This window comes from Gadus chalcogrammus, chromosome 7, assembly GCF_026213295.1.
Source record: "Gadus chalcogrammus isolate NIFS_2021 chromosome 7, NIFS_Gcha_1.0, whole genome shotgun sequence".
NCBI classification, from domain to species: domain Eukaryota; kingdom Metazoa; phylum Chordata; class Actinopteri; order Gadiformes; family Gadidae; genus Gadus; species Gadus chalcogrammus.
The window spans coordinates 16,747,928-16,760,417 of record NC_079418.1 but is presented as its reverse complement, the minus strand read 5'-3'; the positions used below and the strand labels follow the sequence as shown (position 1 = coordinate 16,760,417).

The 12,490-nt window shown below is 46.4% G+C and overlaps 1 protein-coding gene across 1 annotated transcript in view; it reads left to right on the top strand.

The window, feature by feature from the left end:
* Positions 1-12,157, top strand: part of LOC130386022 (phosphatidylinositol-binding clathrin assembly protein-like) — a 20,195-nt gene extending 8,038 nt beyond the window's left edge. Inside the window, exons 8-19 of the mRNA XM_056594808.1 lie at positions 1,579-1,620; positions 3,623-3,708; positions 4,301-4,364; positions 4,742-4,872; positions 5,476-5,573; positions 5,710-5,823; positions 5,926-5,956; positions 6,935-7,064; positions 7,938-7,961; positions 8,273-8,326; positions 8,834-8,953; positions 9,474-12,157. Coding sequence (XP_056450783.1) covers positions 1,579-1,620; positions 3,623-3,708; positions 4,301-4,364; positions 4,742-4,872; positions 5,476-5,573; positions 5,710-5,823; positions 5,926-5,956; positions 6,935-7,064; positions 7,938-7,961; positions 8,273-8,326; positions 8,834-8,953; positions 9,474-9,488 — 909 coding nt within the window. The 3' untranslated portion in view covers positions 9,489-12,157. The remainder of the gene's footprint in view (positions 1-1,578; positions 1,621-3,622; positions 3,709-4,300; positions 4,365-4,741; positions 4,873-5,475; positions 5,574-5,709; positions 5,824-5,925; positions 5,957-6,934; positions 7,065-7,937; positions 7,962-8,272; positions 8,327-8,833; positions 8,954-9,473) is intronic.
* The last annotated feature ends 333 nt before the right edge of the window (positions 12,158-12,490 follow it).

The window sequence follows — 12,490 nt, the reverse complement described above, 5'->3', positions numbered from 1 at the left end:
CCCTGACACAACTCTATTCAACCTGAACACGACAGAGTTGAATGGAGATGCAGTTAGTCAGCATCTCCTTGACCTCCACGGTCTCTTGCGCAACAAAACAACGTTTTGTTCCTTGACAACATACCAGAACCAAACGGAGAGCCACATGGAACTGTTGAGATGCCCTCTTTATTGATAAGGTTGATGTTTCTCTTGCAACCTGATCGCTTACCGGACCAGAACATCTGTGTCCAGGGCAACGTTTTCATTTTCTAATCTTCCGTCTTCTCTGCCCGCTAGCTCTTTCTTCTCCTCCCTGTCCTCTCTCTGTCTTCCTGACTTGGGGGGCGGGGCTTATTCAAAGACAGTGATGAATGGCCGAGTCCTAGCCTATCAGAGAGTTTCCCTCGTTTAGAGCATCCAGGACCCTTCTCCTGCTGCCTGTTTACATTGCCTGCACTGCATGCCCCCCAGCAAGCTGTTGATTTCTATATTGATGTCTCTGTATCTCTTCCTATGCTCTGTGTTTACGTGTCGTGTGTTCCTCTTCCTCTGGCTGTTTCTGTGAGGTTCTAGTCTGGGTAAGAGCCACGAGTCACGAGGCTTCTAATAGTAAACACCACGATGTCCCCTCCGTGTGAGACAGGGCCTTGTCTCACGTCTCCTCCGTCTCCAAAGGGGGGTGGGGGGGCTTCCGCTGATTTTGGTTTCTAATTGGAAGAAGGTTCGGGGGGTACGGAGGCATCTGAGCATCCAACCCCCCCCCCCCCCCCCAACACACACACACACACCTCCCCACCTTCACCACTCCACCCAAAAAAAACTAAAACCAAGAAAACACCGGCTCAACGTTGACTTTGAGGACCCATTCATTGACCTGTCTAACTAGAATGTCTTTTGTTTTGTGTGCCATTTGTGCCCCCCCTCCCCCCACCCTATACCCCCACCCCTCCACCCTCCACCCTCCACACCTCCACCCGACGCTTTGCCTCCTGTTTCGTCTTCGAGAAGTCAACATTAGTCGAGTGTCTTCCTATTGGATGTTTCCATCTGTCTCACGTGACCTGTTGTCTGGCCCGCTGCTCATCCCCAGGATATATGCGTGTTCACTCATTCATCGCCAGTCTATATCTCCACATCTGTGTGTCTGTGTGTGTGTGTGTGTGTGTGTGCGTAAGTGTGTGTGTGCGCGTGTACGTGCTTTGTGCACGGGTCCTTCCCAGTGTTCGTGTTTATATGACTGTATATAAGTGTGTGTATGTGTATGTGTGTGTGTGTGTGTGTGTGTGTGTGCACTCCTCCCCCACCCTCCCCCCTACCCCCTGTTTGTCTTTTATTTGTTTCCTTTCCCGGCTGCATGCCAGTAACAAACGCTTCGGTTTGATTCCTCTTCTTCCCTCTTCCTCCTCTTCCTCCTCCTTTTACGCGCCCTTCCTCCTTTTTTTTTTTCTTCTTTGAAGTTTTTTGTTGTTGATTTCCTTTCCGTTGGTATATTTTTTTCTCCTTTTCATTTGAATTACATTTTGGTTTCTATTTGTTTTGCCCTTCCTCCCCCCTCCCCTCCAAACCCCCCCTCCCCTTCCTTTTTTTGTGACACAGCAAGTTGGGATAGATCAGGGCGACAGCCCCGATCTCACACAGGTCAGTCCGCATCTCATCTCAATCAACCGATCAATCAACCTGTCAGTCAATCAACCAATCAACCAACCAGTCAGTCAAGTCAAGTCAATCCCATAATGCTTCATTCTTAGACGCTCCCGTTCACTACTCACCCTACAGACCTGCCCCGGCCTCCTCCTCCCTTTGCACACAATTCTTAACTCCTTGCTTCCTTTCCGTCTTTGATTCAACACACTAGACGAGTATAGGACCCGTACCTCACCTCCAGCCACGGCCCCAGAGCAACACCAGCTCGGTGTTCAGACCAAATTCTCCTCAGTCCTCAATCATAGCCCACCATTAAAAAGAAACCGTTGATTCCAGTGGTTTAAGGGACGCCTTATGTGCGCTTCATCGCCAATCATTTGAATCTCGATTCTATCCCCGATGACGTTATCAACTCTGTTGATAGCGGCGCTGGTTCAAGCGCTGGCTCAGCAGTGAGTCTCTCTTCCTGTAAATCATGGGGATTGAACCACAACAACACTTACAGTTAGCTGAGCTCCATTGTCCACACGTCATCAAGGTCCCCCCCCCCCTGGTAGCATCAGCTGTGGGGAGAGCAGCGAATGGTGTTCTTTTAACCCTTTAATAGGTTTACGCAAGTACGACTTGAACAGGTGTGCCTTATGCCGTCACTCTACTGCATCCTGTCTCCAGGGACTCACCGTCCTCCCGCCGGGCCGCGCAAATTACCTCACGGCAAAAGAAACCAACCAAAGGCTTTGGCTTGTATCGAGGAGGTTTGCAGTGCTGTGAGGGCTCTACGTGCTCCTCTTCAACTCCACCGTGGCACATGGCCACACTCAGCTCTGTTTTGACCTTTTATTTGAAACCTTATTTGAACCTGTAGCATATTCTAGATTTCTCTGAAGAAGGATATCCAGAATTGGCATTATTCTCTCTTGTCCCCTTTTCGAAATAAGTATACGAGAGATCTTTTGTTTTTGTTTGTTCCGCTACGTTGCTTGTTGTGTTTGGGATTGTGTTCTCTGTCACTGAAAAGCAACTGTCTGGCTGAACGCACGGGTATCACATGATTCTCCCAACCAAATCCCATCCATACCCTTTTGTTTTGTTGTGTTTCCCTGGTAACGGATGCTACCAAACAGCTGCCTGATGTGCATACCTGTCTTGGTCGGACAGTTGCCTTTCAGGGAGCTAACTCCCTGGTCCACCAGCGTCTCAGGTTCCCCTGAAGCAGGGTTCAGCCCCCCACAGACTGGCGGGCTCCCTTCCTCTTGGTTCAAACCCAATAGGACGATTGGAGAAATTGGCATTCATTTAAAAAAAAGAAAAAAAAAAGAAAGTGGAGTCCACGGGTTAACTCTTCATCTCTGGGATGTGATTCTGGGTGTGTGGAAGACGTGTGTGTGTGTGTATGTGTGTGGGAGTGTGGGTGTGTGTGTGTGGGGGGGGATGTGGGTGTAGTTTGTGCATCACTGTGCATGGGCTTGAACAGGTGTGCTTATTCAGAGGGCCACGCCTATTGAGAGGGTGGGCACGCCGGAGAGCTGCATTCAACTGGCTGTTCTGTCGTGTCGTGGTCTTCTGGCCAGCCCAGTCTCGCTTTGAGGACATGGCACTGCATGACCCGGGGCTGACCTTTAGTCCGCATGCTTGTCCAGCCAACCCGATGACACCCAAAACACTGTCGCCATGCAGAATAAGCCCAAAGAGGAGTTTTGTTTTTAATTTATTTTTTGACTCTCCAAGAGAATCGAGAATGTCATTTTAAAGGTCTTGTGTTTTATTTGGGTGCAGCTTTGCAGGATTGTGTGATGGGTGCATGTGTGTGTGTGTGTGTGTGTGCGTGCGCGAGGGCAAGTTTGTGTCGGTGTGCGTGTGTGAGATAGAAGAGAGAGTGAGAGTGGGTGAGGTTGCAAACGGCTTGCCTGCTTGTCTCTTGGTAATGCTACACCCTCCCTTCCCTGATGTTCCTGCTTCCCCCACCCCCTCCACCTGACACCCCGCTACCCCCCAGGCACCCAGCTCCCTCCTCGAGGCCCTTGAGCAGCACCTAGCCTCCCTGGAGGGCCGCAAGATCAAAGAGCTGTCGGCGGCTAACAGGTTAGCCCCAGAATCACGGTGACACCGTGTCCCCACTGCTGTATATCACCTTAGCACCACTTAACATGTTTTTTAAGGGTTTATTTTATAAAGCTTCATTTATTGTAGTTATTTATTTATAACTATTACTAACAATCATAAAGATCATTATTCGTTTGACAAAAATAACTTGATGTCGTATAAAGATCAATGTATCGAAAGAATGATGTTATTTTAAGGTAGTACGCCCATCGATAAAGCTAGTGGCTGTACGATGCAGATCAGTAGGAAGACCGTAGTATAGGACAATGCATTCACTTTTTCTATCGAGACATACTGTGTTTTTTTCGATGTAGGAAAAATGACTGGTGTGAAGACTTAAGTGTAATAACTTAAGTGTTAAATGTCTTGTTTTCTTTTCCTGTTTGAGATAATGGTGGAATCTTGTCTGTGAAGATCTGTCTGTAGTCGCTCTACTTAGTTCCCTTTCAACTGGAGAAATTCCACTGGGACTCCTGTTAATCACTGGTTACCAAGTCAACCACCAGCCTGTGTGTGTGTGTGCGTGGCCTCAAACCAGCTCACTTTCCAATGTGATGTCATCTCTCTCCAGCACTGGGATCGCTCTCAGCCGCATGGATGACAAGACAGACGACAACAAACTGCAACAACACAAGGTCACCTGGCTGTAACACACTGTTACACACCCGTAACACAACCATAACACACTGTTACACACCCTGTTACACACCCGTAACACACTGTTACACACCCTGTAACACACTGTTAGAAACCCAGTAATACACTAGTCACGCACTAGTGTATTACAGTGTATTACTAGTGTATTACTAGTAACTTGTCACTCACCTTGTAAAACACTGTAACACACCCTGTAACACCCTGTTAGACACTCTGTTAGACACTCTGTTACACCCTGATACACACCCTGTTACACACCATTTTACACACTCTTCATAGGATAGTTGGATCTAAACCTTCCACACGTGTCCATCTTTCCTTCCCCTCCTACTCCACGTACGATACCACCATGAAGGAGGGGCCAAAAGTGATTGACATTCAGACACCCAATGTCTCTCCCAGCACCCAGTCTGTGGGCAGTGCTAACAGCAGTGGAGGAGCCAATGATCTCTTTGCCAACTCTCCCGTCGTACCCATCAGCAACCAGTGAGACAAAGCAAATGTGCCGTGCCGTCATTATATTGTGATGTGTCCTTTTGCTGTTCTATTGTCTTTGTTTGGTGTAATCAGACTCTGATGTCTTGTTGTGCGAGAGAACTTCATTGTGCCTTGCAAAGTGACTGATATTTTTTCCAACCAACCAACGCAAGCCACCTATAGACCGTTAATGAACTACATGGTAGTTGGGTTAGGACCAGGGCTTCACAAAAAGGCTGTCAGTGCCTCTGATTGATATGACCCTGTCCCCTCTCCTCTCTGACCCCCCTACTGATGACCCTGTCCCCTCTCCTCTCTGACCCCCCTAATGATTGACCCCCTACTGATGAGCCTGTCCCCTCTGACCCCCCTACTGATGACCCTGACCCCCCTCCTCTCTGACCCCCCTACTGATGACCCTGAACCCGACCCCTCTCCTCTCTGACCCCCCTACTGATGACCCTGACCCCTCTCCTCTCTGACCCCCCTACTGATGACCCTGACCCCTCTCTGACCCCCCTAATGATGACTGATCCCCTACTGATGAGCCTGTCCCCTCTGACCCCCCTACTGATGACCCTGTCCCCCTTCCTCTCCCCCCTGTCCGCCCAGCGTGCCAAACCTGACCAGTGAGTTGTTCAGCCTGCAGCCGAGCTTCACTCCCATCCAGACCACACACACTGTGCCCAACAATAACAATGCCTGGGGAGGTAGGTGAACACACACATAAACAAAATGTCTTGTCTTTCACTTCGATATCGTTGTGTTCTGTACACACACATGGACACATTGTGACCTCTTTTCTCTTTTCCCTTCACGTTGGCATGGTAACTTGGGTGCGGTCAGGTGACCTGCTAAAGTCAGCACCACCACCCCAAATCCATAGCCAAGGAGCCCTTTTGCATTCTGGGAAGATGCTACACAGTGATCTGGACTCCTCCTTAGCCCACCTCGTCGGCAGTAAGCATCTCTCCTTTTTCTTTGTGCTCATCGATCTTGGTTCTCTTGACTCGCCTTGTATTCACATGGAGTGTCCATCTGTCTCCCCCCGCCTCTCCACAGACCTGCAGTTCGGTGGAACTCCTGCCAAAAAGTGAGTGGTTCAGCGGTGTGTCAGCCCACTCATGACAAACGACTCCCAGCGTGGTTGTCTGCCTCTTAATATTCGCTCCGCCATGGAGGTCATGTTTTCACCTGATGTGATGTGTTTGTTTATCCGACTGTGAACAGGATATCTCAAAAGGTTAGGCTCAGATTGGGAATGCATGCTCCATTGGCCAAGCCATAACTAACACATTTTTCACAGCAGATGGTAAAATGATATTTTTGATATCTGTGGCTGAGGTCACAACACATGCAGCCTTTCTCTCTTGTCAATGCGTGGATATCTGGGCCCGTGTGTGTGCACATGTATGATCATTGCATGCATGTTTATTTGTGTCTGTGTGTGCACAGCCATGATTGAACAAGTGTATGTTTGAAGGGAAGGGCTGACCATCGGGATATTTTGGAAGACTCCAGAATGGCCGCTCCGTTCCAGGCCGAACCGGCCAGATGCAATCATCATAGATTTTATATTTTCGAGAGTAAAGCTCCTAGGATGGTCGGCGCTAGGCAGAGCTTCATTAGACACATGCAGGGCGTTTGCACAAAGGGCAGAGAACGCACTGAGCTCCGCCGGAGGCCACACTGTAGTATTACTGCAGTAGCCCTGCAATAGTACTGTTAGGAGCACTGTAGTGGCACTATAGTACCACTGCATTAGCGCTCTAGAAGGAACGCATTAGCGATATAGTAGCACTGCCGTAGCACTGTTAGTAGCACTCTAGAAGCGCTCCAGAAGCACTGCAGTAGCACTCTAGAATCACTGCAGTAGCACTCTAGAATCACTGCAGCTGCACTGCGAGTTGAGCTCTCTCTGGTAGTTTTCCGATCCACCTACCATCATTTTGGACGTTAGATAAACAACACTGGCCCGTCATTGAAAGGTAGACGACCCAGACCCTCCCTTTAGGATTGCATGTCTGCTCTCTGTGTGCATGTGTGTGTAACACTTGTTGACGTGTGTTAGGCCAGAGCTGCAGTGGAGTCAGCTGGTGGAGAAGAAGCCGAGCGGGGGCGGCTGGCAGTCTAAAGGCATGTGCACCAGCACCAACTGGGCCCACGCCATGCCCCCGGCACCCATGGCGGTCCCTCAGATGGTAAACAACACACACAAACAAACACAGACACACACCATTTGGAAGATGGTAGTGATGACTGATTGACTTTGTATACATTTATAGTGAAAATCTTGCCAAAACAAGGCCATAAGTGACGATTTTGCTACTATAAACACAGACATCTGGCCACACTTTAAAATACAGTTCAGTCATAAGTAATTAATTTGCTTTGAGTTAATGATAAATTCATAATTGGGTCCAGGTGGAAAAATCCAGAATATATCCCTTAATATAGATTTGTAGATGATTAATGATAGCTCAGCCTACGGGCCTACCCAGTCGACTGACCCAACTGGTAGGCTGGCATACATCAAACATCTGGGTGGACCCGCCCACTGGTCATGGAACTCGACGGTCGATTTGAAATGGGTTGTAGTGGCTCATAACCATCAAATCTGGTGGTACAAATGAATCTATCTACAAATTAATATTTTTCTTTTGGTAATGATAGGTTAATCATCAGACTTAGAGTTCATTAGAGAGTTTTGTTAAAGATAAGGGTTAGTGATTAGGTAAACTGTGTCCCTATATTTGGGCTGGTGGTTGATCACCCTAGCTAACCATTACACTAGTCCGTCCCCTAAACATCTAGGAAACGTAGATTCATATTTACCATGTAGAAGTAGGGTTATCCTTTCAGAACAAAAAAAGGCCAGTAGATTACCTGGCAGCATGTTCATTCTTTGGTCCTTTCTTCTTCAAAATGTTTTACACTATAGGATTTGGTGAAGACATTGAAATCAAATCTGTTATTTGGAAAGAAAATGTCACCATGTGGACTACTTACAGAAAAAAATATATATAAAAATTGTCAATTATTATACATCCAATCTTTTCTTCCTATCTCCACAGAATGGCATGATCTACACTGGCTACGTAAGTATCTCCCGTCAACTTCGATCTTTGCCCTTACAACTAAGTCAGTTTCTCACCTCTTATGTTAAGAAAAAGATGTCAGCATTGAAGATTGTTTGCTATTCATATATTCAACACACAATCTGTTATGCTGTATTTTGTTTTGCCTATAAGTATTTATATTTAAAGGTGTGTGTATATGTATGTGAAGTATATAGTAACACTAGAAATATACCTTATACACAAACTTATGCAGATGCAATTAGTATTTGAGATTTCAGACTGTCTGCTGCTCCTTTAGAAAGATTGGCTTCTTTTCCCACTTTCCCCAGGCCCCGGCTCCTGTGGCGTTCCCTATGACATCCCAAGTGCCTGTATACGGGATGGTGAGCCACATGTTACACTTTAGCAGACGCTACTGGTCGCCCGCTGATGAAATCATACACAGCTGGTCTTTAAACAGGAACTACACACACTAGGTTACTATCTAAAAGTCAAAAACCATCTTAAGAGTTTAAATCCTCCAAACGTCTGTGTCCTTATGTATGCTTAATGAGCCAGTCAACCAAAAAAAACCTAATTTGTTTTAAACGGGGTAGTATGTCTTATGATTGTCAACATAGTAATAAATGCCATTTTGTCACTAAGTTAAACAAGAGTTATTAAGAGAAAACAGCAGTAAAATTCTATGTTTTGGATAAGTCTCTGAAAAATAGTTAGTGAACGTTCTCTCAGCCCATAACAAAAAAAAAATTAAACTTGTATTCAAATTCGAGCTGTAACCGGGGGTTTGCTTAGACTTCAAATATCAGCAAAAACAGCTCAAAGCACTCTTTAATGAGCTCCTCTCTCTCCTCTCCTGTTTCCATGGTTGCCGGGGTGATTGCGTTCAGCTCCCCCCCCAGATGGGCCATCAGATGGGAGGCGTTCAGATGATGGCTCCCCAGCCTGTTATGTACAACCAGCCCGTCCTGAGGCCATCCAACCCCTTTGCACCTATGCCGGGAACCCAGGTGATATAACCTGCACCACACACCGACACACAAACGCTCAGCTCTGTGACATCACGATATGGGAGTGTCCAACTGGCTGGATGGAATCTATTGGTGGGCAGCATCCACTGGGAGGCTGGAGAGGGTCTGTGCATCAGTTATCATGTTGGACACTCCCACACACTGGTGTCCCAGTGTAGTGGATCATCCACATGTCTCCTAATTTTTTTTGCTAATCATGGGGTTAGTAAGTTCTCAGGAGCTTTGTTCGGTATTCCTTATCTGAAATACTGAGATGTTTACTGGCCAATAACATGGCTGTAACAAGGGTGGCTCATTAGAACAACATTTAGGTTAGAGTTTGCCAATTATACAGAGCAAGAGATACATGTAATTAGCTACTTAGTGAGTGTTCAGTCTTCTTTAAGTGTGAGCGGGTGATTTTCTCTGAGCTGCAGCACACAAGTCCCTTCTCACAAGATGCATCATCACTTGAAGAGGTGTTTTGTTGAGCTAAATTACTCTCATCTCTCCTTTGCAGATGCACTTCATGTAGGAACGATAAAGTAACCATGGCAGCACAGCTAAGGCCGAACGAAGGACTGGAAGGAGGGTGGAGAGAATGAGAACGCATTAAGAACGAGAGATGCAGTTGAAGAAATTAAACTAACCAATCCGGAACCAAATCCAGCGCAGGGGGAAAGATGCAAACTGGAGAGAAGGGAGGAAAGGCATGGAAGAGAAACCACAGGCAGGTCGAGATGAAACCATGAGTCTTTAAACTCTTCTCCTGCCATCTCCTCTCCTCTCTCCTTATCGGCGAAATAGCGAAGAGAGGCCCTCCTCAATCTCCTTTAATTCTGTTTGATTTGCCATTAGTGAATGGCGCCGTTCTGTCTGTTGATGAATGCAATGTTTATGGCTTGCGATGATACAAGCGAGAGCCGCGGATGAAGTGCAGAAGCCTCACTATTCCTTTACCCTTGTCAGAAACAAACCCTTCTCAGTCTCATGACTTTAGTCATCCATGATGGACATATCTTTTCTCCGATTGGGTCATTTGCACGTACTTTCCTCGAGGCAAACTTTGCCATGTGGTTAATGTACCACTGTTGGTGATTTGATGCTTGTTGATGAAATCCCTCCGGTATCCTGCTTTTGGGTCGTCTGTCAGAACCTCATTCATGACCTGATGTCAGCGGTTACAACGGACAGACGTGTGAAAGACCTTTTTTAATTTCTTTGTTTTATTCCACTATTTTAGTGTGCTGTGTCATTGTATTGCAACTTAAGTCTTTTACAAGTTTTAAAGTTTGTTTGTGATTGCCAACGTCAAATGACAAAAATGTGAATTGGAATGACTTTCCTGTTTCTTGGAGTGTGGATGACTACGGAGGATTTGTATGTATCTTTTAGTTTGTTTCTTTTTGCAGTCCTGTGTCTAGATGTCAGGTGCCTGATGTACTTATGTTACCAGGTACCGCCATGTGTAACTGCACTGGAATCACTGATGAAAGCACTGAGCCAGACCCAGGAACCATATCTGGATGTTAACAAAACCTCATGAACTAACTTCACCTCAAAGCAGCAGTGAGAGCACTGTGCATCTCATGCTTCCGTCTTCATCTACAGCTGTGCAACATCACGCAAAGCCCACAACCATCTTCTTCACTACGTCTCCGTTTAGGAAATGTCTTCGTTGTAATAGTAGTCTCGTACTTCTTTGTGAGTCTGTCAGGATTCTGTACAGAATGCTGTTTGTTTTAGTAAGCTTAACTCCTGCAATTTTATACCCTTACCCTTATGGTAGCGAACGATGCACTGAGCTAAGGGGAGGTGGTCCGAGGTTGGTAGGTTCTCAGTCTTGCCAATCAGAAACAGTCTGAGACCTCCAGATGTTCACTCCCACCGCCTAATATTACCAACTGCCCTGAGCATCGTCCCCCCCCCCCCCCCCCCGTCCACAGATATTCTTAAACTTCAGATGCCAGTTTAACAGTAACCTGGGCATTAGACCCCTATCCATATCAATAGCAATTGCTTGTATGGGCATAAGATAAGGTCAACAGTCCGAAATGAAGAAGCAATCCAAGAACATTTAAGAAATGTCTGTCATGTACAAACCCTAGTTAAATCTAATGTCCTTTAGATCCATTCAGACAGGTGGCAAAGCCACTAAGAATTGCATCTTAACACGACTTTGGGGGTTGAATACGAGACGAGTTAGACCTACACAGACGGTATATAAAATAGCACAAACCTCCCAAGAGGGGGGACAACACTGCTGCACAAAAACTAAAAATCATAGCTGGGATGTACAGTCGAAAGGGGCAATAATCGATTTTGGAGTAAGTGGTTTTTCTAATTGATGTGTCTGTTGTGTCTATGTACTGTGTGTGTATGTACACACCTTCCCACCGAGATGAACAGGGTCATGTTCCCAGGGCAAGACCTTCCCTGTGTACTCCCGTGTCTACATGGGAAGAAGCCCAGTCCTGGTAATGTACTCACTTAGCAATGAGTGTCGTCCTGAGCAGTTTCTCAGTGTCCTACATGTCCCCAGGGCCTGCTATGAGACGGCTCTAGGACCATGTTAGCTAGAAACATCAAACATCGGTCATCAGATATGTTGAAATGACGAGAGCAAATCTCAAGTTCACTTCTCCATCATACAACTTGAACTGCCCATGTGGATGAGCCTGGAGCAACATCTCAAAGAATTGAGAATGTACCAATTCGTAGGGAACTTTTTTTTCTTCTCCATTTTAGTAATTCTCGCTTGAACTGCTGGCTGTGTCTAAAACCCAATGTTCCCAAGAAAGTGTAGTGATGACAAATACCAGCAGAGAGATTGTCATTTGAGAAACATTGTCACCAAGTAGTAAGCAGTTGGCTTGACGATAATACAGCGTAGACTGGAGATACCCAAACGAATGGCCATCAATTCGGGATTTGTCCTTTGGAAACTTGTGGTACTCCATACGTCCGTGTTAAGAGTGGTCCGTCTTTCTTGTGAGCAACATTGTGGAACTCTGGGCCACAATGCAGCCCTGTCTCTCCTAGGCCAATCTTTGACTGTTACCAATTGTTTTGTCCTCTGTATATAGGTAACGCTCTTCATGTGTTTTAGACGTTCTCTGTAAGTGACTGAAGCGCCATTGGACAATGTACTGTATGTGGGACAATTTATTGCTGTAACTGTGTTTGGGTGGTTGTAACTTTGAAGGTGTCATCTGAGGGGAGGGGGGGGCGGGGCGGGGCGGGTTGATGTTTGTGACGTTTTGTGTTCATCTTGCAAAAGGAAGGGGGGCGGGGGGGTTGGGTTCAAAGATCAACTCTTATCACAACTGGTCTAAACCAAGAGTGTCTTCATCAAGGAAGCGGACAGGACAGGGTCTGTCCTCTTCCAACCAGGAACATTTTTTGCACCAAAGTCATCATCAAAGCGCAGCTTCTTCTTACTCCCAAGGTCATAAGGACGAACTCCACAGAACTCAAAAGGATTTGATTTCCTTCTTTATTTTTTACATTTATTTCAGAGATGAGGAAATGGTCTTT